The sequence below is a fragment of the Alosa sapidissima genome, chromosome 11 (genome assembly GCF_018492685.1).
Source record: "Alosa sapidissima isolate fAloSap1 chromosome 11, fAloSap1.pri, whole genome shotgun sequence".
Lineage (NCBI taxonomy): Eukaryota > Metazoa > Chordata > Actinopteri > Clupeiformes > Clupeidae > Alosa > Alosa sapidissima.
The window spans coordinates 24008931-24036220 of record NC_055967.1 but is presented as its reverse complement, the minus strand read 5'-3'; the positions used below and the strand labels follow the sequence as shown (position 1 = coordinate 24036220).

Here is a 27290-nt window from a genome sequence, read left to right as displayed (position 1 = left end):
GGTCTGAAATATCGATTTATAGGCAAAAACCTATAGGAGCCTGAATTTAAATGCTCATTTAAAAGAAAAGTGGTCAGACGGATTTAGAGGGTTTTGCATCTGAACTCTTCATATATTCCAGACTTTTCAAGGGGCCTCTCTCCCCTTGAGCCCCTGTAATCAGTAGTGGTTTTACCCCCAGTCCGACGCCCCTGGCTGAGGGTGTGGTGTGTTGAAGTGGAGAATAAAATCTAGAGTAAGGCACTAAGCATGTTGTGTGTTGAAGTGGAGAATAAAGTCTAGAGTAAGGCGCTGAGGATGTGGTGTGTTGAAGTGGAGAATAAAGTCTAGAGTAAGGCGCTGAGGATGTGGTGTGTTGAAGTGGAGAATAAAGTCTAGAGTAAGGCGCTAAGGATGTGGTGTGTTGAAGTGGAGAATAAAGTCTAGAGTAAGGCGCTGAGGATGTGGTGTGTTGAAGCACATCACCCAGGTGGGTGCTACACATTGGTAGTGGTTAGTGAGGTTCCCCCTTCCCTGTGAAGCGCTTTAAGTGTTGAAAAGCGCTATATAAATGTAACGTGTTGTTGTTGTTGTTATGTGGTGTTTTGAACTGGAGAATAAAGTCTAGAGGAAGGCGCTGAGGATGTGATAAGGCGCTGAGGATATAAGGCACTGAAATTTTCAATTTCATTCAATAGTGCCGGGGGGGGATTATGAGTAGCTGTAAGCAGGGATGTAGTGGAGGCTAAACGCAAGTAAACGCAGTTTATCCACCTCTGAAATTTCAGAAATAGAGTTTATCCACCTCTTATTAGAGTTTATCCACCTCTCAAAAGAGTTTATTCACCAATTGCAACTTTTAACATTCAAAAATCACACTGTATTATCCATATTCACAATATGTACACTCATCAACACTCAACATTTAACACCACTGGTATTGTTATAAACATTGGAAAATAACCTCCACCATCATCAAACATGTTCTGAATGCCTTTTTTTAAAATCTGATAGCTCATGGCGCAGTCCACCTCACTGAGATCACAGAATTCATAGTTTACCCACCTCTTATTTTACCACTACATCCCTGGATATGGTGTGTTGGTGTGGAGAACAAAACAGAAAGTCTAGCTGAGGCTGGTATGTGTTGAGGAGAATAAAGTCTAGCTGAGGCTGGAGCGTGTTGGAAGCACATGGTAGACATGTGAGTAATGGCAGGGCCGAGTCCTCCTTCATCACGCCAGGCCGGCTGCAGATTGAATGTGCATTATTAAAGAGACCTTTCCGTCATGTGGGCCCCCAAGGGCCGCTACCAGTTTGGGGTGGGGTGGGGGGATGGGGAACGTCGGGGTGGGGTGGGGGGATGGGTCACGTCGGGGTGTCCTCATCCCTCTCGCAGAGCTGCAGGGAGCTCATTAGGACCATACATCATCACTGAGCTGCACTGACATGACCCCAGTTAGTGTGACACACACACACACACACACACACACACACACACACACACACACACACACACACACACACACACACATACATACACACACAAACACACACACACCTGTGTGCTCTTCCTGAGACAGCTTGCCTGTTTGTCTGTCGCTTAGTATGAAACAGTGTCATATAAGGACCAGATGGCTCTCTCAGATTAGTTTTTTGGGGGATTACTACTTAATAAATGTAGGAATCTTATAAACATTTGCCAAATACGAGTTCATGTTTTCCCATCGGTCTTCGTGCCAATGCATGGAAGGCTTGTAGTAGTGTGTGTGGTAAGTAAACTGTGTTTGAGTAATCGTATGCTCTCTGTTTGGTTCCCTCTCAGGCGAGCATTCCAGGAATACTACCAGGAACACCTGGAGTACGCCTGTCCCACCGAGGATATCTACCTGGAGTAGGTCACCATAGCAACGGCCATCCTCCTCCCACTTGCGTGTGTTTCTAGCAGCTGACCACCAGGGGGAGCTGGTAGCTTTTTTCTCTCGTGTAACATAGGCCTCTGTCCTGCTCTCCCCCAACCTGGCTCCACCGCCAGACTCTCTCTTAGTGCATCACCTATTTACTCCCAATCCAGTGGTTGGTTTGTTTATTTATGTATTTATTTATGTATTTATTTATTTATTTGTTGGTTTGTTTAGAACCTTCTTTGGGATGGATTGCCTGTTACTTTTGTGTTCTTTTTCTATGATGGAGCTGAAGCCCAATGCAATGTTTGGTTCACTCTCAGCGGTGGACTTTTCCCACTCCTCAGAGAAAGAAAAAAAAATATGACAAACAAAAAAACAAACAAACAAAAGAAGGGAAAAAAATAATGATGTGATGCGGGGAGACTCGTACTCCACCTTTAGATGCATGGCTTTGGAGGGTTATGCTCACAGACACCCCCACATACCTGACGCAGCTGACAGAAGCAGAGAAGGGTGTGAGTGGTCGCCACTGACTGAGCTGGAGTGTGTGTGTGTGTGTGTGTGTGTGTGTGTGTGTGTGTGTGTGTGTGTGTGTGTGTGTGTGTGTGTGTTTGTGACACCCTGTTCTGTATACATGGGTGAGCTGGAGTGTGTGTGTGGGAGTGGAGAGTTGCTTTCCACAGATATTCTAATGGAACACAGAACAGTCATGAGACTTAGGAACTTCTAATTGCTAAGAAGTGAAGGACAGAGAGAGAGAGAGAGAAAGGGAGAGAGACTAGAATAGAGAGAGAGAGATGACAGAGAGTGGGATAGAGAGAGAGAGAGAGATAGAATCTATATGAATACACCTGCAAATATCCAGCAGTTCTGCAGCCTCTCCTATCCTAAAAACAGAACGTACATCCACCCAGTGGCACTGTGGATGGTCACATCACTAACGTTTAGGGGTTTTAGGAGTTCAGCCAGTGAGAGCAGCCTGACATGAACTAGTCCCCATACATACAGTACATTACCACATGTAGAATATATCAATCTGTTGATTCTAGAATAATGGTAGACCCAGAGTTCTCTGGTGGAAGTGTGTGATAGAGTCTAATGTGTAGTTGAGCTGAAAAGGCAGGAGAGCTCCTTAGCTCAGATGGAGGTTACAAACATGGAGCTCTTTTCCCCCTCAAAGTAGTTCCAAGCCTGGGTTAGAAAAAGTGACATTTATGTGTGTGTGTATGTGTGTGTGTGTGTGTGTGTGTGTGTGTGTGTGTGTGTGTGTGTGTGTGTGTGTGTGTGTGTGTGTGTGTGTGTGTGTGTGTGTGAATACTGCAGGACAGACTGAAGTAGTGTGAATACTCTGGGAGAGACTGAAGTAGATCTTTTGTATGGTGGCGTCTCCAGTTGTAGAAAGCTTGCATGTGACTGACTGACTTATGGAGGAATGCCAAGACTATTTTCCAATACCAATGACCCTACCTGTGTACAGTATCCCATCACACAGCCAAAGTCACAGTCTGGCAAACTATATCAGGGGCCCATGGCTGAATGGCTTCTACAGGTAGGCTGCACCACCAGGTCTGGCACGCAAGGAGACTGGTGGTTTTACTTTAGGACACTGGTCAGTGATGAGTTGTGTGTGTTGTACATGAATCAAGCAGCATAGGACAATGCTAGTGCTCCTCAGATTTTTACCATAAATCTCAAGTTGAATACACACTGCTGATTGCAGGCTGTGTGTGTGTGTGTGTGTGTGTGTGTGTGTGTGTGTGTGTGTGTGCATGCGTGCGTGCGTGCGTGTGTGTGTGTGTGTTTTAACCTGATCAGTGATTTTCACTGTCATTCGTCATCATTGATGGGTTTTCCATGGGAGTCATAGTTAATTACTGACCTTGAAATTACCTTGCTGGGACTTTGCTATGGCCGTGCTATGACCATGCCATGACCTTGTCGTGACCTTGCTTGGAGTCTAAGTGAGGAGGGTGATGGTGTGAGAGGAGGAACAGAAGCAACAGCAGCCCAGTCAGCCTGACCTCATCTGAATGTCCACCGACATCGGTCATGTCAATCAACAATCATGGTGTACACTGGGACATGGATTTTTAAAGAGTATGTCCTTGCAGTTGTGTGACCCGTGTGGTAAGACAGCTCTCCTCAGGACAGTTATGTTTGGACTCTGTCACCTGGCTGGACTTGAAGAAGGGGTTCCGATATCAGAGAGGAGGAGGACGAGGAGGAGGAAGAGGAGACGCTGAGTTCCTCTCTGGGTATTGGACCCGACCATTCTACTCTGTTCCGTTTGGACTTGAGTTTGCGGGCGTGTTTGAAAAGTGCTACTTAACCCTGCGGTTCTCCATCAGCTATTAGACTGACTTTGGTTCCTATACGACAGCGCCATTTTACTACTACTACTTGCCTGCACTGTAGCCATGGAAAGAGCTGGCGTAGCCTAACTAGCCTGGCTTCTGTCCCTCAGATACCCTTCAGTAAACTCGACGATACCTAACGCTGTAACCTGTAGGATCCACATACACTAGGCCTTCACTACAGACGCTTTTCTACCAGCCCAGACCTCACCGAGGCCAAATCGTTCGACATGCCGCGCTGTCCTGCCTCCCGCCTCCCTCCTTCCGCCCACCCGCCTGTCCGTCATCTGTTACCATGGTTACCTGTTCATCTGTGACAATGATCTTCACTGGGTGGGGGGAGGGAGGGGGAGGGGTTAAAGACATCATTGTGATTCTGATTGGTTAGATGCTGTAAATAATCTAGAATCCAGATTGCCATGCAGTGTGCTTTCCGTTAAGTATGTTATTGAAATATAAATGTAAATTTAAAAATATTAATAATAATAATATGAATAATGATAATTACAATAATAACCTGAGAAACATCCACAACCAAATGTCATCCATAATGAGGGTGAGCCCACTGTAAATGCTCCTTGATTTCTAATCTCTGTCAATGTTACTTGGTTGCTTTTCATGGCTTTACATGCTGTCTTATGTCTGTCAAACTGTGATCTAGGACAATGAGAGACTGGACCCCTACAGGTCATAATAACATACCACACCCATTGACATTACACTACAATACATAGGGACACACATACAAACACAAAAACACATATCTGCACACATATACACACACACACACACACACACACGCACACACATATCTGCACACATACACACACACACACACACACACACACACACCAGTCATTGGTCAGTGCAGTACTTAACACATTAGACTTGGCTAAAAATTCTGAAATTCCATTTATATTCCAAACCAGAACTGACTGTTTTATCTCTATCTCTCTCTCTCTCACACACACACACATACACATACATACACACACACAGACACACACACACACACACACACACACACACACACACACATGAAGCCACGTTTTGCTTAGTTTGAGTTCTGTCCCCCATGCCAACTCCTGGCCTGCACGAGACGAGCTGGCTGTCCACTCCACTCTGCCCGTGTGCCACGCCGCACCCTGTGCTCCGAGCGCCGGCCGGCACTGAGAGTGGCCCCAGCGGAGCCTCTTAGCTTGTAGAGCGCCACCATTACAGGTACATGTTCATACACACCCCTCTCTCACACACACACACACACACACACACACACACAAAGCCAAACAGACACACATGCATACAGTACACACTCCAAGACGTATCCTGTTCTTGGGACATACAGGGAAATGCAATCCTACACTGTATAACTAGAACAAATCAGTATGTAACAAATGAACTATCTGTTATCTTAAAAAAAAAGAACCTGTAAAAAATAACAAAAAAATTCACTGCCTTGTCATGGATTTGGTCTTATGAATAAAATATATGCTTGATGTCAGAGAGGCCCATGATTTATTCCATGTGTGTGTAAGTGTGTGTATGTGTGTGTGCGTGTGTGAGAAAGAGGGAGAGTAGCAGTTCTCAGGCAGAGGATGAGCCCCACACACTCCTTCGTTGGTGAGACTCACAGAGATGAGTGTGTGTGTGTACACCTTGAATTCAGTGTGTGGACATATTGTATAATCCAGCAAGCACATTCACATTCACTGCTGTTAAGTAGCTCTCCTGTGGCGCCCTCTGTATGATACCATCAGAATTACACTACACATAGACATGAACATCTTATTCCCAGACCACTTGAGGGTCTCATTACACCCATTTACAATAATACATTTGAGGGGGACATGTACCCCCCAATATTCAACTATGCTCACCCCCCCCCCCCCCCATCCTCCCAATATAAACAAAAAATTCTTATACTACAATAGCCTATTACTCACTTCTGTCCGAAGTAGCCACTTGCAGATATAACCACAAATCAAACTTAACAATTGTTAACTAGAACAAATTAATCCTCATCCTAAGTCATCCTTACCATGAAAAAAAAGTGGTAAACACACACAAATAGAACTGTTGTTAAAATGTTCATGGTCTATATTTTATAGATTGAAACCAATCTGATTGAATTTGGTAGAAAATTGCACTCTTTTTACATCATATAAAGATGTACACCCATACAGAAACAATGTTTCTGACATGGCCATATTACACATCAAGGCCAGAATCATAATATACTTTCTGATATGAAAATAATGAACGGGGGTGAGTCTATACCTCAGTTAATAGATGGGGGGGGGGGGGGGGGTTCCCCAATGGCAGGGATCAAAGGCTGGTGGCTGGTATTTGAGAGTTTTTGTACAGTATGAGTCCTCCATCAATAGATCAAAAGCACGACACTTCAAATATTTTAACTTTTTTGTCATTCTGACAAAAGGAGATAATGTCCAGTGTGTTTACAATTTCAGAGAAGGTGTTTGCAGGTGATTTAAACCATTCAGAGCAGACAGTGGTGTGTTTATAGATCTTCTCTTTCTCTGTGCGTGGGATCTGAGAAGCTTTAAAAGAGCTACAGCTGTTCATGATGTGGAATACTGACTCCAGATGTTGGGGGTGGGGGTTCATGCAGCATAGAGAGGTGTGAGTGGATGGAGGGAAACCAGAGTGCTAGGTTGTACTTTGTGGGGAGAACCTGCAGACAGGCTTTTATACAGAATCTTCTCTCTGATGGTGGCATTACTGTAGATGGTGAGTGTGACAGAGTGGTCCGCACAGGGCAATTTTGACAGTTTTCCCTGGAGTTTTAGACTGGACCAGTACTCCATGTTTCGGATTCTCTGAATCTCCAGAAGAGTCTGCCTTGATGTTCTCAGCTGGAGTAGTTGAGTGTTACTGTTGTGGTGCAGTGTTGCCTCTACAGCAGGGGTCTTCACCTTTTTTCCTCCGAGACCTACTTTGACAAAATGGACATGGGCGAGAGCCTTTTTTCCTCTGAGACCTAGCTACTTTGACAAAATGGACATGGGCAAGAGCTTTTATGTTAGTGGTAGCATGCCATGTACAGTATTCACATAGCTGATCTCCACCCAAAACCGCTGAATAAGATTTGTATGCTTTTTAAAAGGTTCAACTCATTTCCCTTCTCTCTTTGTAGACTGTGAATTTGATTTAATTGGAATTTTAACATGTTTCCTAAGTGACTGGATTATCAGATTTACGTTCCTTTATGTATCTTCCCCAAACTTTGTGGGGAGCTACCTGTTGGAGACCTCTGCTACAGTGACGTCCTCCACCACTGCATCAGAGACCTCTACAGGTTGTGAGTGGAAGGTCCACTTCAGTTCTGTTCCTGTTCTCCTGCAGAGGTCATTTAGATCTGGCCAGTCTGATGACACACCAAACCCCTGTTATCGTACATCCAGCTTTCCATTGGCTTTTGTTTTAAATCCCAGAAAGTTGTCCCCACACACATACACACACACCCTCTTTGAGCAGGTCGAGTGCATCTACCCCAGCATATAAAAAACTGTGTTTGAGGAGCCTGCCCATCTGAGGTGTTTGTGTTTATGAAACTCTTAAGAAACATGATTGACTGCAGTCATTTATTAGTCTTCAATGAATGAGTCTGCTTCTTATCACAAATTAATCATCAATTTCATATTAAACAATCACAATCATTTATTAGTCTTAAAAATCAATGAGTCTGTTTCTTATCACAAAATAAACCATTAACTTCGTATTACTGACTCCAGAAAATCCCTCTTACAAAACTTAAAAAAGGTCATCAACGGTAAAATAAAAAAAAATATTTATCCAATTAGAAACACCAACAGTAAGTACAACAGGCTGCTGAAGTGTTTATTTAATGGAAACGTTAAGTTGGAGTGATTGGTGGGTTGACAAGATTGATGATATTCAGACAACCTTAATCTGCCCTTCTCCACCCCTCGGCTGGGGCTGAGCGGAGGGCATGGATACCCCCTGGAGACAACCCCAAGGCGGTAGAGTCACATTTAGTAAAGGAGCAAAAACAAATGATCCCACCGACACAAACATGCCACCACCAAGCCCTCTCTCAACAGCCTTGGGAGCCCTAGGCAACGTCCCAATTCACAGAAGAGTCACTTTCATGTGGTTATGGGGCTTCCAGAGACGCTGCTGTGCATCTGATTTGTGCTCAGTCTCCCCGGCTCTCCGCAGAAGGTTCTTCCCTCATATGCTAACTGTTACTTAATCGGCTAAACAGTTAGTCAGGTCTCTGACCTGCTTCTGGCCACGGTGGGAAATCTAGTGATGGTAATGATGAGAATGGCATGGAGCGGTATGGGAGCCGTCAGAGAGGGCACTTTCAGCCTTTGGCTTTAGTGATGCTCTTAAGGGAAGATTCCTAATCTTTGGCTGAAAAGGCAGAACAGTCACAAACTCCACAAGGGGACACCCGAGGCTGATTTGTTTGAATAGAATCCTACAGGGGGAACTGGCCAAGTACTCAAATCTTAAAACTACCTCTTTGATGATCTTTAACATCTTTCCCACAGGCAAATGATGGCTACTCTAAGACCCTCTGAGCACAGTGTTATCTCCTCCTTTAGAACCCCCTTCGACTGAGTTTCCCCAAGGGCCTCTCTGCAATGGCTGAGTATCCCCCAAACTCCTGTGACTTCTACAGGTTCTCATTTCCCTTTACCCATTGCCAGACACATTCATGTCAATGATGAGGTGAATAGCCTGGCTGCATGTCAAGCGTCATGTACAGTACAGTATATGGATGGGCTTCCCTTATTCTTCCTCACACATCCAGTTGATGTGGTGATCAGTGGCAGCTGCAGCTGTGAGGTTTATGCATCTTCACACATCATGTCAGTCCTGTCACTGTGGTTTAAACCTCATAGTCCATGTGAGTCCATTCACTGTAGTTTATACCTCATAGTTAATGTCAGTCCCATCACTGTGGTTTAAATCACCCCATAGTTCATTTCGGTCCCGTCACTGTAGTTTAAACCTCATGGTTAATGACAGTCCTGTCACTGTAGTTTAAACATCCTTAAAGTTCATGTCAGTCCTGTTACTGTGGTTTAAACCTCATGGTTCATGTCAGTCCTGTTAATGTGGTTTAAACCTCATGGTTCATGTCAGTCCTGTTACTGTGGTTTAAACCTCATGGTTCATGCCAGTCCTGTTAATGTGGTTTAAACCTCATGGTTCATGTCAGTCCTGTTACTGTGGTTTAAACCTCATGGTTCATGTCAGTCTTGTTAATGTGGCTGCAGACACATGGCTGGCCATATAGGGGCAATGTGATACATTCTTTTAGAGTGATACCGTGGGTCTGTGGATGTGATGATTCTGTGTGTGTGTGTGTGTGTGTGTGTGTGTGTGTGTGTGTGTGTGTGTGTGTGTGTGTGTGTGTGTGTGTGTGTATTTGGGTGTATGTGGCATGTACAGTATGAGTGTGTGATTGATTATGTCCTGCTTTTGTTCTGATGATTATCATTTACAGTCTTGAATCAGAATCAGAAAGTTCCCCCCTTCTTCTCCTCCTCCTACTCCTCCAACTCTCTCTATCACTCCATACTCTTCTCTTCAGCACCCCCTGTCTCTCCCCACCTCAGCAGCGGCAGCAGTCTGGTTTGGGGGTGCAGGTGGGAGTGCAGCAGGGCTCCAATGCGGGGTCCGTCCCCCGGTCTACCTGACTCTCCCCGAACACCATACTGGCTTGGAAGTCGTCCCTGAGCTGCCGAATCTGCTGCAGCAGGTCGGCCACCTCTGGGTCGTCCGGCGACAGGCTGTAGTTCTCCGAGGGGTCAGCCTCAAGGTCGAAGAGCAGCGGCGGGTCGTGCTGCTTCATGAAGGACGTCATGTGGCAGTCATGGTCTGGGGTGGTGTCACTGTGTGCTGCCCCTGGCAACGAGAGAGGAGAGGACGATTGAGAGAATGGATGGATGGACGGAGGGAGGAAGCATTTAGATGGAAGAGTAGGGCAGGTGCATATTGCATACGACACAGGTGCATATTGCATACACTATTATCAGATACATGCACATCCCCTGTTGGAGCTGGCGTCAGACTATCCAACAATATTTTCTTCGGTCACCGGAGCTATTCTTTAATTGGTTGACCTCGATTCAGTCCTGGGAACTCTGTATATCCTGTAGCTCATGCTGTTGAAATGATCACCATTTCACATTGATAATACATGATTCCAAATTAAAAGACCGGTACATCAAAAGTAAACCAAAACTATGCAGTGTATTTCAAGGAAATACTTTTACATAGTTTCCCTAAGCGCACATATTATCAGTGACCTGCTGTGTCTGAGGTTTGGGGCGGAGCAGTATTTGGGAGAGCTACCTGTCCACTGCTGGCGTGATGCCCACGTTTTGTCAATCCAGGTGTGCCCTGTGGTTGGCTGTCTCAATGAGATCCGGCTCTCTCTCAGTCGACGGCCAACCACAGGCAGGCTCGAAGTGATGAAGCACGGACATCCAGCAATCAGCAACGTTGACCAAAGTAAATATTGTCAGATAGCGTGACACCGGTCTATCGGAGAAGAATGCAGGCAGTTGCCGATTTCGTTTACTTAATTTCAAACCAAACTTCACATAAATAATCACACTTTCTCAGAGGAACAACAAGAGCTTGATAGGAACACGTCTCATGTGCTTGGCGCAATATCAGTGAAACTGACCAAGATTTCTAAAGCATTAACTTTCAGGACAAACTTCATCACTCCAAGGTTAATCCACTCTACTGAACCAAACTGGAATCATGCTCTGCCTTTACATCATGTTCACTTGTTGGGAACTCTCAGCAGACGGTTCTTCGAATAACTTCTGCAAGTTCCTGTGTGCTAACACGTAGAACTATGTGTGTGTGTGTGTGTGTGTGTGTGTGTGGTGTGTGTGTGTGTGGTGTGTGTGTGTGTGTGTGTGTGTGTGTGTATGGTCCTCACCTCTCATGTGTTGTGTGTGTGAGTGGATATGATCCTCACCTCTCATGCATGTGTGTGTGTGTGTGTGTGTGTGGGTAAGTATGGTCCTCTCGTGTGTGTGTGTGTGGGTAAGTATGGTCCTCTCGTGTGTGTGTGTGTGAGTGAGTGAGTGAGTATGGTCCTCACCTCTTGTGTGCGTGTGTGTGTGTGTGTATGGTCATCACCTCGTGTGTGTGTGTGTGTGGGTGGGTGTGTGAGTGAGTGAGTATGGTCCTCACATCTCTCGTGTGTGTGTGAGTATGGTCCTCACATCTCGTGTGTGTGTGTGAGTATGGTCCTCACCTCTCGTGTAGTAATGGGCTTTGTACTTGCCCATCCTCACAGCAAACACACCGTACTTCTCACTGGGGTCCACGGGGTAGTAGAACATGGCCTTCCTCTGGCTCTGCACACACACATACACACAATAATCATCATCATCATCATACACATACACCATCATCATCATCACACACGCACTCTCACAGTATTACAGGCATCAGTGAAAGAGTGCCACCTACTGGGCCCTTGTGGAACAAGATCCTTCTCATGTCAAACCCATCCAGGGCCACTTTGGGGAGAGGAGCCCCAGCCAATGCAGCGAAGGTGGGCAGGATGTCCAGAGAGCTGGCCAGCTCATGAGTGACCCCTACAGGGTGGAGGAGGAACAACAAGCAGTCAGCATAGTACCAGACTGACCCACTGAGGGCATTAAGGCCACCCCAGGTGACCAGTGAGGGCATTAAGGCCACTCCAGGTGACCAGTGAGGGCATTAAGGCCAGTCCAGGTGACCAGTGAGGGCACTGTGCCTTACATACAAGTCAGTCCACATCAACATCTACTAGACGAGCTGCTACTTCCTGTACCCAGTGACTAGTTGTTGCAAAACATTCTAAAATTGTTGGGATTTCCAATATTAACGTTACTCATCTCGGTTTGGGGTCATTGTTGGTGTGCCCAAGACAGAGGACAGAGGACTGTGCTAACACAGACATGGCACTGAGTGGCCAAGAGGGTTTCCTGTTCCACTCACTTCAGTCACGTTTCTATAAACAACCCAAACACAGCACAGACTGGAACCACGGCTCCTTCTGTAAATGTAAATCAGGTTTCTCGGCCAAGTATACTTGCATATACAAGGAATTAGTGAACACACAGAGCACACAGTGAACACACAGTGAGGTGAAGCACACACTAACCTGGAGCAGTGAGCTGCCTTGCTACAGCGGTGCTCGGGGAGCAGTGAGGGGTTAGGTGCCATGCTCAAGGGCACTTCAGCCGTTCCTACTGTACTGGTCTGGGATCGAACCGGTAACCCTCCGGTTACAAGCCTGAAGCCCTAACCAGTAGGCCACGACTGCTCTCTGTCGTCTGCTTAGGGAGCTCAAAGGTCAACTCATTAACTCTTCTGTTCAAACTTTCTCTTTGCTGCTCCTACTGTGTGTGTGTGTGTGTGTGTGTGTGTGTGTGTGTGTGTGTATCGTGTTTGTGTGCGTGTGAGACTCACCTGGTTTGATGTGTCCAGGCCAGTAGGCCATGGCCGGCTCTCTCATGCCCCCCTCGTATGTGGTGCCTTTGCCACACTTCATCAGACCAGCGTTACCACCACGAGACTCACGCATTAACTCTGGCCTGCACACACACACACACACACACACACAAATGTAATTCAAGGTTTAGCCGACAGTGCCTGTTCACTGGAGATACAGCAAGGTGACATTACTGGTGGATAAAAGCACTCTTAGTCTCCTTAGCATGAAACTGCACCCACCCAACCACCTTCAGCTCCACAGTTGGAAATCATTTCTCTCTGTTCTTCTTCCTGATTCCTAATTCTGCTCTTTAAACAAAACATCACGAGTCAGTGATGAGTGGATTTAATAATCTAAAAAAAAAAAAAAAAAAATCCTGACACAGGCTTGTTGCCCAAGTTGGTCAGATAACATGAACTTTGGTCCAGAGAGGCTAGGACCAATGTCCTTTTAGGCAAGTCCCTCCACTCGGCGGCCATATACCAACGTTTTATGGGCACTCATCGGGCACAGTCTTTGGGTCGAACTGTGCGTGCGCAAGGCTTCACGACACCAATCTGGCTCCAGCGGCGAGCTCACAACACACGATCGGCACGATGTCTTCACAACACACCATATGATTGGCTCAATGTATTCACATCACACCACATGATTGGCTCAATGTATTCACATGTCAACGTTTTGCCGAGGAAGGGGTGGGATATGTGTAGACAACAGCCATATTGGCGTGACAAACTAGCCCCATGCATTTCTATGGAGTATTTTTTGAGTGCTGTGTCTCCACATTAGAAAGTCTCTGCTAGGACTAACTCAAGGTCATTATTTACTACCAGGGCAGGTTACTATAATATACTATTATTGTTTGACACACACACTGCCTGTTGTGAAGAGGATGCTTTTGATAAGGCCTCTCTCTCTCTCTCTTACACACACACAAACACACAGACACACACCTACCCATTGTCTGCAGTGAAGAAGATGAGTGTGTTGTTGATGATGCCTGCCTCTGTGAGTGTGTGTATGATGTGACCCACAGTGGAGTCCAGCTCCAGCAGGGCATCGCCAAATGGACCTCTCCCAGATTTCCCAGCAGCCTTCTCGCCTGCGTACTGGGGGTAGTGGGTGTGCTGCATCCAGGCAGAGGTAGAGAGGGAGAGGGGGGGTTGAGAAGGAGAGAGAGGGAGAGAAAGAAAGAGGGGGAGACAAAGGAAGAGAGAAAGAAGAAAAAAAATGATGAAATAAAAGTGAAAATGTGAAGGACACCATGTGTGACTGAGACACACACACACACACACACAAACGCCCGCGCACGCACGCGCACACACACACACACACACACACACACACACACACACACACACACACACTACAGACACCATGTGTGACTGAGACGACTTCAATCTGGAAGGCAAACATGACCTACAGAAAAAAAAGACATGTCTACAGAAAAAAACACACACACACACACACACACACTACAAGAAAAACACATTGTATTTATATAGCGCTTCTTTTCCACAAGGCACCCAAAGCCCTCTGTAGTGAAGTGGGAACCTCACACTCACACACAGGTCATCAACCTTACGCCTCTATGACAAGACGAGCTATTCCATATTGCACACAGGAGAATGACCATAAAGTTATGCAGTGAATGATCAAAGTATATGTAACGGCAGCCAGCTGGCCTATAGCTGTGCCGTATGTGCGTTGGTAAACCTTCCTCCCAACGCCTAGCAATCTTTGGCCTAGCTATGCCTAGTCATGCTAGTGAGAGAGCTACAGTAGCAGCATGAGCTTGTTAGCTTGATTGCTATCAATCTGATGTCTTGCTGCTGTTTGAGTGCAGGACTGAGCAGCGCGGTTCAACACAAGGCAGGTTACACAAACATCATAAAGCCTCCATGACATGGTGAGGAATGACATGGTGAGGAATGACAGGGTGAGGAATGCTCACATGAGAGGGGTAATAGAGGAAAAACGGCTGCTTCTTATTGGCCGAGCGCCTGATGAAATTTGTGGCGAACTTGCTGTAGGCCGTCTCCAGTTGCAGGAAGTCTGCCGGTTGCTGTACGATGACTTCATCGTGCATCACAGGAACAGTCACCACGCCGCGGTCGCAGAAGCCAAAACACTTGACGTCAGGAGGAAAACACGTCAGGTTGCTACAGGGACCCTGCAGAGTGAGAGGAAAGGGTACTGAAATTAAAATGGAACTGAAATGCAAAACATTTATTTAATGCATTTAATGATTGCAAAAACAAGTATTGAATTGAATTGTAACAGAGCGAGAGAGAGAGAACACTAAACATGTGAAACAATAGTTTGTAATAGCAGTAGACCATTTAGTCTGCTTTATATAAGCCTTTGGCCTGCAGATGGTGTTTGAATGTGTGTTGCCCATACACTGAGTAGGCCCATCTACTAGCATCAGATGCCTTACCATGTCGTGCGAGTAAGGGATGCCCAGGTAAGAGTCGAAGCCCTGGCGTGTAGGCAGGTAGGTCCCATTGGGGCCCACACCCAGGTGCCACTTGCCAATCATAGCGGTGTTGTAGCCCAGGGGCTTCAGCACCTCGGCGATGGTGGTCTCATTTAGGGGGAGACCTCCTTTGGAGCCGGGGTACAGTACACCAGGGTAGATCCCTGAGCGTGTCTGATAGCGCCCGGTCAGAATCGATGCCCTACATGACAAAAAAAGAATAATGGATAAAATTAATTGGATTTAATGAACTAATTTCCAAAGAAGGTTTGGAAAAATCATACATTTTCATTCCCATATGCTACTACTGATCATTGAATCGAGCTATAACCTTGATGATGATGATGATGAATGACTGCAAAGAGTTACAACTTAGAGAGAGTGTAGCATATCAATTCAGAGTTTGATTAGACGCAGTTACCTGGACGGGCTGCAAACGGGACTGGTCACATAAAAGTCCGTAAATCGTAGACCTTGAGCCGCCAGTTTGTCCAGGTTTGGCGTCAGAGAACTCGGGTGCCCGTAGCTGCCCAGGTCCCCAAAGCCCAGGTCATCCGCAAACAGCAGGATCAAATTAGGCCGTGCGGATCCCACGCATTGAACCGTCAAACACAGGCAAGCAGCCAACAAGCCAAGCACCATCGGACGACCCATGCTGTGACCAGAGAATTCGCTATCCCTCAGTGAAATCGCATTTCCGTATAGTCTACGGTCAAGTCAAGTTTCCGCAAATCTCTCTCGAATATCCAGTTTCTGTGTAAATCTGTTGCAGTCTACTTTGCCAGGGTTCTGTAGGTCGCTTCTGTTTCTGCACAATCTAATCTAAGATACACGATAATTTGTTGACTAAGTTAATTCAAATCCTGTTCCTTTGGTAGCTCTACAGTCAAGGCTACAAGGCTGTCATATGACTGTCCACGTGACCAGATCCTGATAAACATGCCCAGGTGAAATATGGGAAATGTAGTTCTGGTTGCCACCAGTGGGCGATATGGGCAACTAAACTGAATTTGATGGCAGAGTTTGAGTGATTCATGCAAATAAACAGAGTTTATGATGTCTTATTTGAACAAGGTAGTTGATACTACGATGAACTACAGCCTGTTAATATTGATATGAAATAAACTAGCCAACACATAGACTATGCTAAAACTAGGCTGTAAAAACAAGTTGGATCGAAACAGCCCAGTTCAGTTCGTGGTCTGACGAGGTAAGGTAAGGTAACGAATAGTTGTTGTCATTATAAATGTTCATAATGTTTTTCACTTATAATGTAGGCTACTTAGCCCACTGTTGTTAAGAGTATGTGTTGGAAATGTTCTGGCCGTAACATACAGGCCTAATTAATAGCAAAATCATTCACCTCATATCAACTAGGGTAGCCTATGCTCAAACAATCCATCCATATCTTTGACTGTAACCAAAATACAACCCAAAAACAGTAGGGACGTTGTGTAAAGTGCAAATAAAAACAGAATGTGATAATATATAACTAGATGTACCGCATAGCGGTACAACATATGACCGCCGCTCAGTCCTGTACATCCGTTCCGCGAAAATAAATCACACTTCAATTTGTCTCCATATTTTACTCCATCCCCCACTCTTGAAACTTTTGTGTATGCTTGTTTGGCATGCCTGAGTGTGTGTGTGCGGCGGCACAGAAAGTAGCCTACTGGTGCTGAAAAGGTGAATAGATTGTAGAATAGCCAAAGAAGATGTAGCATTGTTATAAAACCTTTAAAATCTCTAAACAATCACAAGTAGGGCAGTTCATCACAGTTCATCCATTGCAACTGGATTGATGAAAGGTCACTTACACCTGTAGGCTACATTGTATTTGGGAAAAGCAAAAGGTATCAGCATAATGTTATTTATTTATTTATTTATTTATAAACAAAAATATCTTTGTCAGTTCCATGCCGTTTTCAACAGCAATCAAAAACAAAGGTAATTTTTGGATGGATGGATTTTTTGTGAATGTTTCTTCTTCTACATAAGATTTTAGTCATCTTTAGTTCATGTAATACTTTATTGTCAATGCACAAATTAAGTAACAGTAGTCTGAAACGTTATTGTTAATGCACAAATTAAGTAACAGTAGTCTGAAACGAAATGCTGTTTTACATCTAACCAGTGGTGCAAATAACTGACATGTCCAAATGGGCCTTGATGAAATGCGTCGCTAGACTGTTCATACACATTTTAACAGGCTAAAGTTGAAGAGCTGTTGTCCGTTATTGTTCGTGCAAATATAGGCTGATTCATGTTCCCTTGCATTGTGTAACTGAGGTCCATGGCTAGTCTGGCTTTCACCAGACCAAGCTCAATCTTTTAAGAAATCAAAAAATAAATAGCGGGCAGATCAGGCTGGGTTCACCCAGCCTAGTACATAGGCACCCGATATTGTTTAATTTTCCGATTGAGATATCCACGCTCTGGCTATTCTAAATGCAAAAATGCATCAGGGAGTTATGACAAAACTGTAACTAACAAACTAGATCCTAATAGAAAGCTGTTAGCTTCCCTAAGCTATAGGTAGGCTTATAAGGTTTACAACATAAATTGTCAATAGGCTATGCTGGCGACACAAATAAAATCTCCTTTGGAAACCAATGGCTTACGCCTTACAGTATCGAGCGGACTTAAACTGCCATATCGTGGCGAAAAGTTGTAATAAAATTCACGCAGCTCCGTGAGTCAAAGAAAGCGCGAATGAAGTAGCCACTTCTAAATGGGACCCACTACACAGTAGCTTAAGGTGTGTTGCTAAAGCAGCCATAATGAAATGAAGGTGTCATTGGATACTTCACACACACGTGCTTTTTAATTTCACAGACTACAACTACTAAGCTGGAATCAAAGCACATCGATTCCCCTCCCCACCCTGCACGCACAAAATAAACAGCGTCTCAGTCTCACACTATCAGACCTGTGTAACGTTGGTAAATCTTCCATTGCACAGAATGATTTTTGTAGCACGTGCAACAAATGACAGTCGAAAGATACAATTACAGTGCTGCTATCAATTTGCTTGGTTTAACCGCATTTATAGTTTTCTACAAATGCAATCAATCAAATTGGCCTCCATCCATCACTCAACCAACGCTAACGGTAACATTACCTAGGTCCTTATTGATATTATAAGATTAACGTAGCCTACCTGCAGTAAAAACCAAGCATGTCCGATAAACATCCTCAGATTTATTTCGGCTTCAAGAAGAAATGGAAATTACATTTCATGTGAACATCATCCTATCCTTATTAGACGTTCTCTGCGGTAAACTACACTCCTTGTATGAAGCGTCCATTGTTTTTCCAACCCACTTTTAACTTCCAACAAAATTACGTCTCACTGCAACGAAGCGCCATCTAGTGGACAAATGACTACTTATCGCCAATACTGGAAATGCAGCCATGATGATGATGATGAATATTTATTTTGGCTTTCTTTTAATCCTACTGAATTTGTAATTACGTATCGACATAGACAGTAAAAGAAATCGTATTGGCCGTTCTAATACCGATAGTATGTGGGTGCCTGTCTGTGTGTGCATGTGTATATGTGTGCACCACCATCTACAGGCCAATGAGTGTACAGTCACTAAATGTACACATAACCTAATTTTTTTTAGACCCCCCCCATGGATGAAATTCTACGAAACTTGGCATACCCCCAGAGAATGCCAGGTCAATCATACACATACAATTTGGTGCAGTTCTGAACATCTTAACTGAAGATAGGGGCGATTAAAGCAGAATAATATTGCATTTTCATTTTTTACCGGGGGGGTGCAAATCACAAATGAGTTATTATGGGCCAGATTGATGTGGGCCCTTGAGACCAACATACCATAAAAGATTCTTCATCCTCAGTGCCACGGTCCAGGTAGTTATTTAGGAAAAACTGCTTTTTTTGTGGTTCGGGGGGCCCAGTACGGGGGGGGGGGAGCGGCCCCCGGGGACGAAACAAAATTTTTCCGTAAAAGTCTAGTGGGGCTACATACCCACCAAATTTCAAGTGCCCCGGTGGTTCGGTGTCCCGGGTATCGTTGACCAAAAATTCAGGAAGTAGATGACGGAAAAAAAAAAAAAAAAAAAAAAAAACTTTGACAATCCCTATATGACCGCTTCGCTAGCTTCGCTAGCGGCGGTCATAATAAGTCTGGTAAACCCATATTTAGCAGCAAAAAGGACATAGACAACATACCAAATGTTGGAAATGAAAATGTGGACTATTTCATGGAAAATATTTGATGCCAGCAACATGTTTCAGAAAAGTTGGGATGGGAACATGTTTACCACTGCACTGCTTCACCTCTTCATCTAGCAAAATTCTGTAAATGTTTAGGAACTGAGGAGACCATTTGCTAGAGTTTTGAGAATGAAATGTTGTCCCATTACTTCCCGATATAGCCTAGGATTTCAGTTGCTCAACAGGGTATTCTTAGTCGTGTTTTTCCATTCCATTATGCACCTAATTTGACAAATCTGGACTGCAAACAGGCCATCTTAGCACCTGGACTCTTCCCATATGGAGAAATACTATTTAATGTGAAGAATTCATTTTGCCATTGTTTTCCTTAAATATTCAAGGTCTTCCCTGGAAAAGACATTGCCTGGATGGCAGTATATGTTGCTCAAAACCTACATCATTCAGAATTGATTGTGCTTTGCCAAATGTGCAAGATGCCCATGCTGTAGGCACTAATGCTCCTCCACACCGTCATAGATGTTGGGTTTCGAACTGAGCACTAAAGCAAGTTGGATAGGTTGGATACTTGGAAAGGCCCTCTCTTTAGCCCAGATAAGTTCATGATTTCCAAAAATAATGGCACATTTTGATTGGTCTAACCACAGGATTGTTTTCCATGTTACCTCAGTCCATTTTAAACAAGCTCAGGCCCAGATAAGACGGTGGTATTTTCTGTATCATGTCTCAATACAATTTTAGTGTTACAATTTTGGCTTCAGTTTTTTAATTGAGTATCAAACTGTGCACATAGACAATGGTTATCAGAGTTTTTCCTGAGCCCATACAATGACAGGTCTGGAAACAGGTCTGGTGTTGATGCAGTGCCATCTGAGGTCTAAAAGACCACGGCCATCCAATTTGTACAGCAGTAAACGTTGGCCTACCAGAAAGCTTTTTATCAGTAGTTACTGTGCTGCTGTTGGTGTTCAAACTTTTTGCCATTAGGTGGCCAAAAGGTCACCAGTTTTTCACCAAAATTAAGCCAGCCACTTAGGCTACTGCTGTTTCAATGCTTTTGCTTACAGTAATGTGACATTAGCAACTCCAATTCCTCAAAACCCGCATCATCTATGCCTCTGTGGGCTTCTGTACTTCACCACTGGGGGTCACTGTCCCCCCACAGTAGCAGTGATCCCATCTCCCGCCTGCCGGGCCCCAGAGTGGTCAATGCAGCTACTGTAGGCCTACGTGAGCACGCATCGGTGGCTGGTCTGTGGGTCTGCGTTTAGGGCGTCCTCTGCACTGCCCTTGCTGACAGTGCTGGTGATAGATCCTGACACTCGGTCAATTAAACAAACGGCCAGAGAAATAGATTGCGATTCCGCCTAGCGGGGCCAGCACGCGTGCGTGCCACCGGATCCGTGCGAGTGGACGTCAGCGCTGATTTTCCACGCTGCTTCCGCCGACGTGGTGTTGGGTATGATGCGGAGACAGAGAGAGAGAGATAGAGAGATAGAGAGATGGAGAGGGAGAGAGACGGAGAGACAGAAAGAGAGACAGAGAGAAAAGGGGGTGGGGTTGGAAGTCATGGAGAGAGAGAGAGAGAGAGTGAGAGAGAGAGAGAGAGAGAGAGAGAGAGAGAGAGAGAGAGAGAGTGTGTTGCATTTGAATAGGGCAGGCGAGATAGAGTTTCTGGTCTCGAAGGAGAACTTCATAGATTGCAGAGAGATAATACCCTCCAGCACCTCTCAGGCTCTGCAGAAGAAAATGCAGTGCCTCTTGTTACATACACACACACATAGATCTATATGTGTATGAACTTCTGACATAGCTGAAGCTCATCCACTCTATGCCTGACTGTGTGTATGCAGTTGTTCTTTCAGTCTTAGGCTGTAGTAAACCGTAAAGTCATCATGAGCATCAAGGACATGCTTCTAAGCCTTTTAGTCAGGACCCCTGCAGAATGTGTGTGTGTTTGAGTGTGTGTCTATGCGCACTTCAGTATGTATGTGAATATATCTGTATGAATATGTCTTTATGTGTGTGAATGTATGTACGTACACATACAGTAATGTGTGTGTGTGTGTGTGTGTGTGTGTGGTGTGGTATGTGTGTGTGTGTGTGTGTGTGTGTGTGTGTGTGTGTGGTGTGTGTGTGTCTGTGTCTGTGTGTGGTGTGGTGTGGTATGTGTGTGTGTCTGTGTCTGTGTCTGTGTCTGTGTCTGTGTCTGTGTGTGTGTGTGTGTGTGTGTGTGTGTGTGTGTGTGTGTGTGTCTGTGTGTGTGTGGTGTGGTATGTGCTTATATGCTGTAAGAGCTCCACCTGCAACGCTGCTCTGCCCTCTCTGCTGGGCAATATAGATGCCCATAGATGCTTCACTCCTCTCCCCTCTCTGCTGGGCAATATAGATGCCCATAGATGCTTCACTCCTCTCCCCTCTCTGCTGGGCAATATAGATGCCCATAGATGCTCCACTCCTCTCCCCTCTCCTCTCTGCTGGGCAATATAGATGCCCATAGATGCTTCACTCCTCTCCCCTCTCTGCTGGGCAATATAGATGCCCATAGATGCTTCACTCCTCTCCCCTCTCTGCTGGGCAATATAGATGCCCATAGATGCTTCACTCCTCTCCCCTCTCTGCTGGGCAATATAGATGCCCATAGATGCTTCACTCCTCTCCCCTCTCTGCTGGGCAATATAGATGCCCATAGATGCTCCACTCCTCTCCCCTCTCCTCCTCTCTGCTGGGCAATACACTCCTCTCTCCTCTATGCTGGGCAATACACTCCTCTCTCCTCTTCGCTCGCCTGCTGCTCCTCTCCCACCCGTCTCTACCAGGGGTGTTACTGTGTCTTCAATATTGGGGGGGGGGGAAACTGCTTGTGATCAAGGGCGTAACCAAGAGTTAAAAACATTCAGGGCTAAGCCTGAAACTCAGCGGCGGCAGGGGAAATGTGTAAATACTGTTAAGTATATGCGCAATTTCTGTACACTTTCCGTCAGAGAATAGGGCCTAAACTATGCCTAAAACAGGCATGCATGATCTGTTACCTCATCTATTATCCAGACATCTGCATGAAAATATTTAACTCACAAGGGAAATGGACATGGCCATAGGTTGCCAACACTTTGCTATGTTTTTATAAACAAACGGGCCTGTTGTAGATTTGTTTCAGTACTTTCTATCTGCTTTTTTTTTGTGATCTCGTTTTTGTTCAGGCTATCTTGCTCGTGTAGCCCTCCGCTAGAATCATTGGTCAGTAGTTAGAACTGATTTGTCTCTGTCGCTGGCATTTGTCCATCTTTTAGATGACAATGTTGGGGGGACAAACACCACCGTTTTGAAAGTTGAGAGTGATACGTCCCCCCTGTCCACCCCCTAATAACGCCCCTGGTCTCTACCCTGTCATCTCTACAGTGCTCCGCACCGTATCATCTCTACAGTGCTCCTCATGCTCCTCACCCTATCATCTCTACAGTGCTCCTCATGCTCCTCACCCTATCATCTCTACAGTGCTCCTCATGATCCTCACCCTGTCATCTCTATAGTGCTCCTCACCCTGTCATCTCTACCGTGCTCCTCATGCTCCTCACCCTGTCATCTCTGTAGTGCTCCTCACCCTGTCATCTCTACAGTGCTGCCCCTCACCCTGTCATCTCTACAGTGCTGCTTATCACCTTGTCATCTCTAAAGTGCTGCTCCTCATCCTGTCATATAGTGCTGCTCACTCTGACATCTCTACAGTGCTGCTCCTCACCCTGTCATATCTATAGTGCTGCTCCTCACCCTATCATCTCTATAGTGCTCCTCATGCTCCTCACCCTATCATCTCTACAGTGCTCCTCATGCTCCTCACCCTGTCATCTCTACAGTGCTGCTCCTCATGCTCCTCACCCTGTCATCTCTACAGTGCTGCTCCTCACCCTGTCATCTCTACAGTGCTCCTCATGCTCCTTACCCTGTCATCTCTACAGTGCTGCTCCTCACCCTGTCATAGTGCTCCTCACCCTGTCATCTCTATAGTGCTCCTCCTCACCCTGTCATAGTGCTCCTCACTCTGTCATCTCTAAAGTGCTCCTCATCACTCTGTCATCTCTACAGTACCCTTATCTGGGGGGTCAGAGCCAAAGGGCAGACCTCAACTGCCATGCATAGCACAGACACCGCACATAGCCATATGTGTGTGTATGTTGAGTATGGGTGTGAGATGATTTGTGTGTGTGTGTATGTGTGTGTGTGTGTGTGCGCGCATGCACACTCTAGAATCTTTGGTAGTCAGCCTGTGTTTAGTCAGTAAGCACATTTGCCACAGCTAGTGGGCACAGAGGGATGAGACCCTCACAAACATGGAGTGACAACATGCCTGTGTATCCGTGCGTTTGTCTGTGTGTATGGTAAGCTTCTGTGGCCTTCTCATTTAGTCTTTACAAACCTCACAGCACGCACTAATAATAATAGTAATAATAATACGTTTATTTGATATAGCACCTTTCTCAAATCCAAGGTAGCTTTACTACTGACCTAGACTCAAGTTCAACACTGCAGGCTAAGGTTACTAGTTTAAACCCCTACACAGTTTACTACGCAGGTACATAGGTTAGCTTTGTTTCCCTTTGTTTGGTAGCATATCTGCATTATTTTGGGAGCATTTGGGCATTGTGACACACATATAGACAAACACACACACACTCACTCACTCTCCTGTCTGTCTGTGTCTCTCTCCTCTTATTTAGTAATTACCCCGTCTCACTCGTTCTCTCTCTGCATTCTGCCCCCTCCCTCTCCCTCCCTCCCTCCCTCCTCTCTCTCCTCTCTCTCTATATGTGTGTCCAGTCCCAGTGCTTTGCTTGCGGGAGCTGCAGGCTCGGTCCACTGATAGATTGTTTTGATTTACCATTCACTTTCACGTCCCTCCACAGAGCTGACCTACATTCTACACTGTGTGTGTGTGCGTGTGTGTGTGTGTGCGTGTGTGTGTGAGGGAGGGAGGGAGGGAGTGTGTGTGTGTGTGTGAGAGAGGAGAGAGAGAGAGTGTGTGCAGAGGAGAGGAGTGAAGTGAAGGGCGGTAGCAGAATGGGAGAAGCAGCAGCTGCATGCTGTTAGATGAAAAAGGGAACAGTTTTTAAAGCGCTCTCTTTCTCTCCCTCTCTCCTCTTTTCCTTCTCTCCCTCCCTCTTCCTCACATCTCTCTCTCTCTCCTTTTCCCTCTCTCATCATCTGTCTTCACCATTTTGTCCACTTATTTATCACTTCAAAAACAGATAATAATATCTGGCTTTGCAATCTGACTGTGTGTGTGTGTGTGTGTGTGTGTGTGTGTGTGTGTGTGTGTGTGTGTGTGTGTGTGTGTGTGTGTGTGTGTGTGTGTGTGTGAGAGAGAGGGGGAGAGAGAGAGAGAGAGAGAGAGAGAGAGAGAGAGAGAGAGAGAGAGAGAGATGGTTGTGCGGTGAAATGTCTTTTGTCTCAGCCCTGGTAACCTCACTGTGTGTAAGTGAAACCGTTTTCAGACATGACCTCTGGACAACGCCTGTGAAATAAGGTCTGAATCTTAAACGGAGTCGAGTGTTCAAACATGATCCTCACGCGCAGACATCGCACAAGTAAATGTTCCGGGTGGTTTAATGAGCGGAAGAGCAGGGTTGATGCACAATATGTTGTTGGGGTATGATGAACAATATATCAATAAAAAATGAATGAATTAATTAATGATGCTAATATGGCAAGTTCAAATCATTGAAAGGAAAAGAAGGTCTGAAAATATGTGCTTTATTTCACACACACACACACATGTGCTTAAAAGGGCAAGATAAGGCTATAATGTAGGCTATAGTTTGTGTAGCACTAGCAGCTAAGTTATCCTTCTCATCCAAGTGGTAGTCGAAACCCTGTCTATATGAAAGGCTATCACGATATTCTGGCCATGTCGTAAGGTCATCACCACGCCCCCTGACTAGGTGTGAATCTACCTGTGCTGTAGCCGTGTTCATATGTAGGCTCAGCCGAGTGACCTTCGGTCTCAGAACTAGGAGGCATGTAGTGTTTGGGGGCAGGTACCATATAGCTGGCAGAGAAGAAGGAATTTTGAATGCCAGTGTACAACACCTGAACCTTGCCTTGTCCGTTCTCTATCGTTCTCATTTTAAGATATGTGTCATTTTATTCTTAATGTTGCCATCTAAGGTTATTTTGTAGAAATTGCTGGTTAATGTGTTGTGTAATGATATGATTCTTATTAAATTGAAGTAAATGTTGATTCAAGCAAATGTTTGTTTGCCACCATTAACCATGTGGCCATGGCTTTTTAGTGAGGTTACAAAGAAATGAATTGTTAGCTAAATGTTGTGTTTATTCTCACCACATGTATATTCTTATGAAAGATGTTAATGCTTTAAATGTGTGTGTTAATCAATTTAATGTTGAGTGTGTCTGAACATTGTTAAACATGTTTGAATATTTAAGTATCTATATTTGATGTTGAGTGTGTCTGAACATTGTTGGACATATTTGAATATTTAAGTATTTATGCTTAAAGTATTTTAACTAATAAATGGAATGCCAGTGTGCAACACCTGAACCTTGCCTTGTCCGTTCTCTTTGTGTTTTAAGATCAAGCAAGGGAACGTGGTTGTGCCGTGCCCCAAGCTCCCCTAGACTTGGAGGCCGGTAATATATACAGCACATTGTGTTTACATATACAGCACATTGTGTTTACATATACAGCATTGTGTTGTTTACATATACAGCAGCACATTGTGTTTACATACAGTCTGCCCATTTGATGCCTGGATTATGTTAGGAGTCCAGTGCATGTCTGAAAAGCGCTTGTGTGTGTCCGTGTGTGTGTCCTTGTGTATGTCCGTGTGTGTGTGTGTGTGTGTCTGTGTGTGTGTGTTCCTGTGTCTGTCCATGTGTGTGTCCATATGTGTGTGTATGTGTGTTGGTCCTTTTGTGTCCACAGCAGCAGCCTCTCGTCCTTCAGAGCCCTTTGTCTTGCTGCTCTCTTTCTCTCCTGCTCTTTCTTCAGCTCTGTCTCTTTCCTTCTCCTTTTCTCTCTCCTGCTCTTTCTTCATCTCTCACTCTCTCCTTTCCTCTCTCTCCCTCCTTTTTTTCTCTCTCCATCTCTCTTATCTTCTCATCTTCTGTAAAATTCCACCTGCTGTTAGCTACCTCACATGATGCTGCCTGCTGTTAGCTGTGACATGATGTGGGTCTAGGACTTTTGAGTGTGTGTCAGTGTGTGTATTCAAGAGATGTTCACGTGTGTGTGTGTGTGTGTGTGTGTGTGTGTGTGTGTGTGTGTGTGTGTGTGTGTGTGTGTGAGATTAGCCTTCTCAGCTGGTGTCTCAGTGACATTTAGCTCCATCCCAGCGGTGAGGGTGATTCCTCCATCCAGCAGGGGCTGGATCAAAGACCCCCCCCCCCACACACACACACACACACACACACTCCAGACAGCAGGGGCTGGGTCACAGACCCCCCCCCCCCCCCACACACACACTCCAGACAGCAGGGGCTGGGCCTGAGTCACAGAGCCCCCCCCCCTCGCCCATACACACACATACACACACACACACTCCAAACAGCAGGGGCTGGGTCACAGAGCCCCCCCACACACACTCCAGAGAGCAGGGGCAGGATTAGAGACCCTCAGCAGCGTGGGACGTAGGCCGAGCCTCTACAGCGCCTTCACAAGGTCTCTCAGTCCCCCGTATTATCCCTCCTCCTGCCCATCACACTGGGGGCTTACGCTAGGTATTTGCCCCAGACTGTTGCCCCCTTCTGCCCGTCATACTAGGGGCTTACGCTCGGTATTTACCCCAAACGCTCTGCAGCCAAGCAGGATCAGAGGGACTCATCAGTGTCACGACTCTCA

At 45.5% G+C, this 27290-nt stretch overlaps 2 protein-coding genes across 5 annotated transcripts in view; one reads left to right on the top strand and one right to left on the bottom strand.

The window, feature by feature from the left end:
• The window catches only part of mapk8ip2 (mitogen-activated protein kinase 8 interacting protein 2), a 65378-nt gene extending 59637 nt beyond the window's left edge, over positions 1–5741 (top strand). The window contains 1 exon segment of the mRNA XM_042109816.1: positions 1805–5741. Within this exon segment, the coding sequence (XP_041965750.1) occupies positions 1805–1877 (73 nt within the window). The 3' untranslated portion in view covers positions 1878–5741.
• A 2087-nt stretch (positions 5742–7828) lies between these two features.
• On the bottom strand, positions 7829–16133 carry arsa (arylsulfatase A). 4 transcript variants are annotated; one of them, XR_006035027.1, is made up of 9 exons: positions 15644–16133; positions 15184–15424; positions 14698–14916; positions 13701–13870; positions 12719–12843; positions 11732–11859; positions 11514–11616; positions 9360–10141; positions 7829–9321 (listed from the first exon to the last, which is right to left on the bottom strand). XR_006035027.1 is itself a non-coding variant. In XM_042109833.1 (8 exons), the coding sequence occupies exons 1-8, from the start codon at positions 15874–15876 to the stop codon at positions 9849–9851; spliced, it is 1512 nt and encodes a 503-aa protein (XP_041965767.1). In that variant the 5' UTR covers positions 15877–16133; the 3' UTR covers positions 7829–9848. The 4 variants fall into 4 exon arrangements, 1 of the variants encoding a protein (XP_041965767.1); XR_006035028.1 differs by having other exon boundaries at positions 7829–9397; positions 9474–10141; XR_006035029.1 differs by having other exon boundaries at positions 7829–9359; positions 9474–10141.
• Between the last annotated feature and the right edge of the window lie 11157 nt (positions 16134–27290).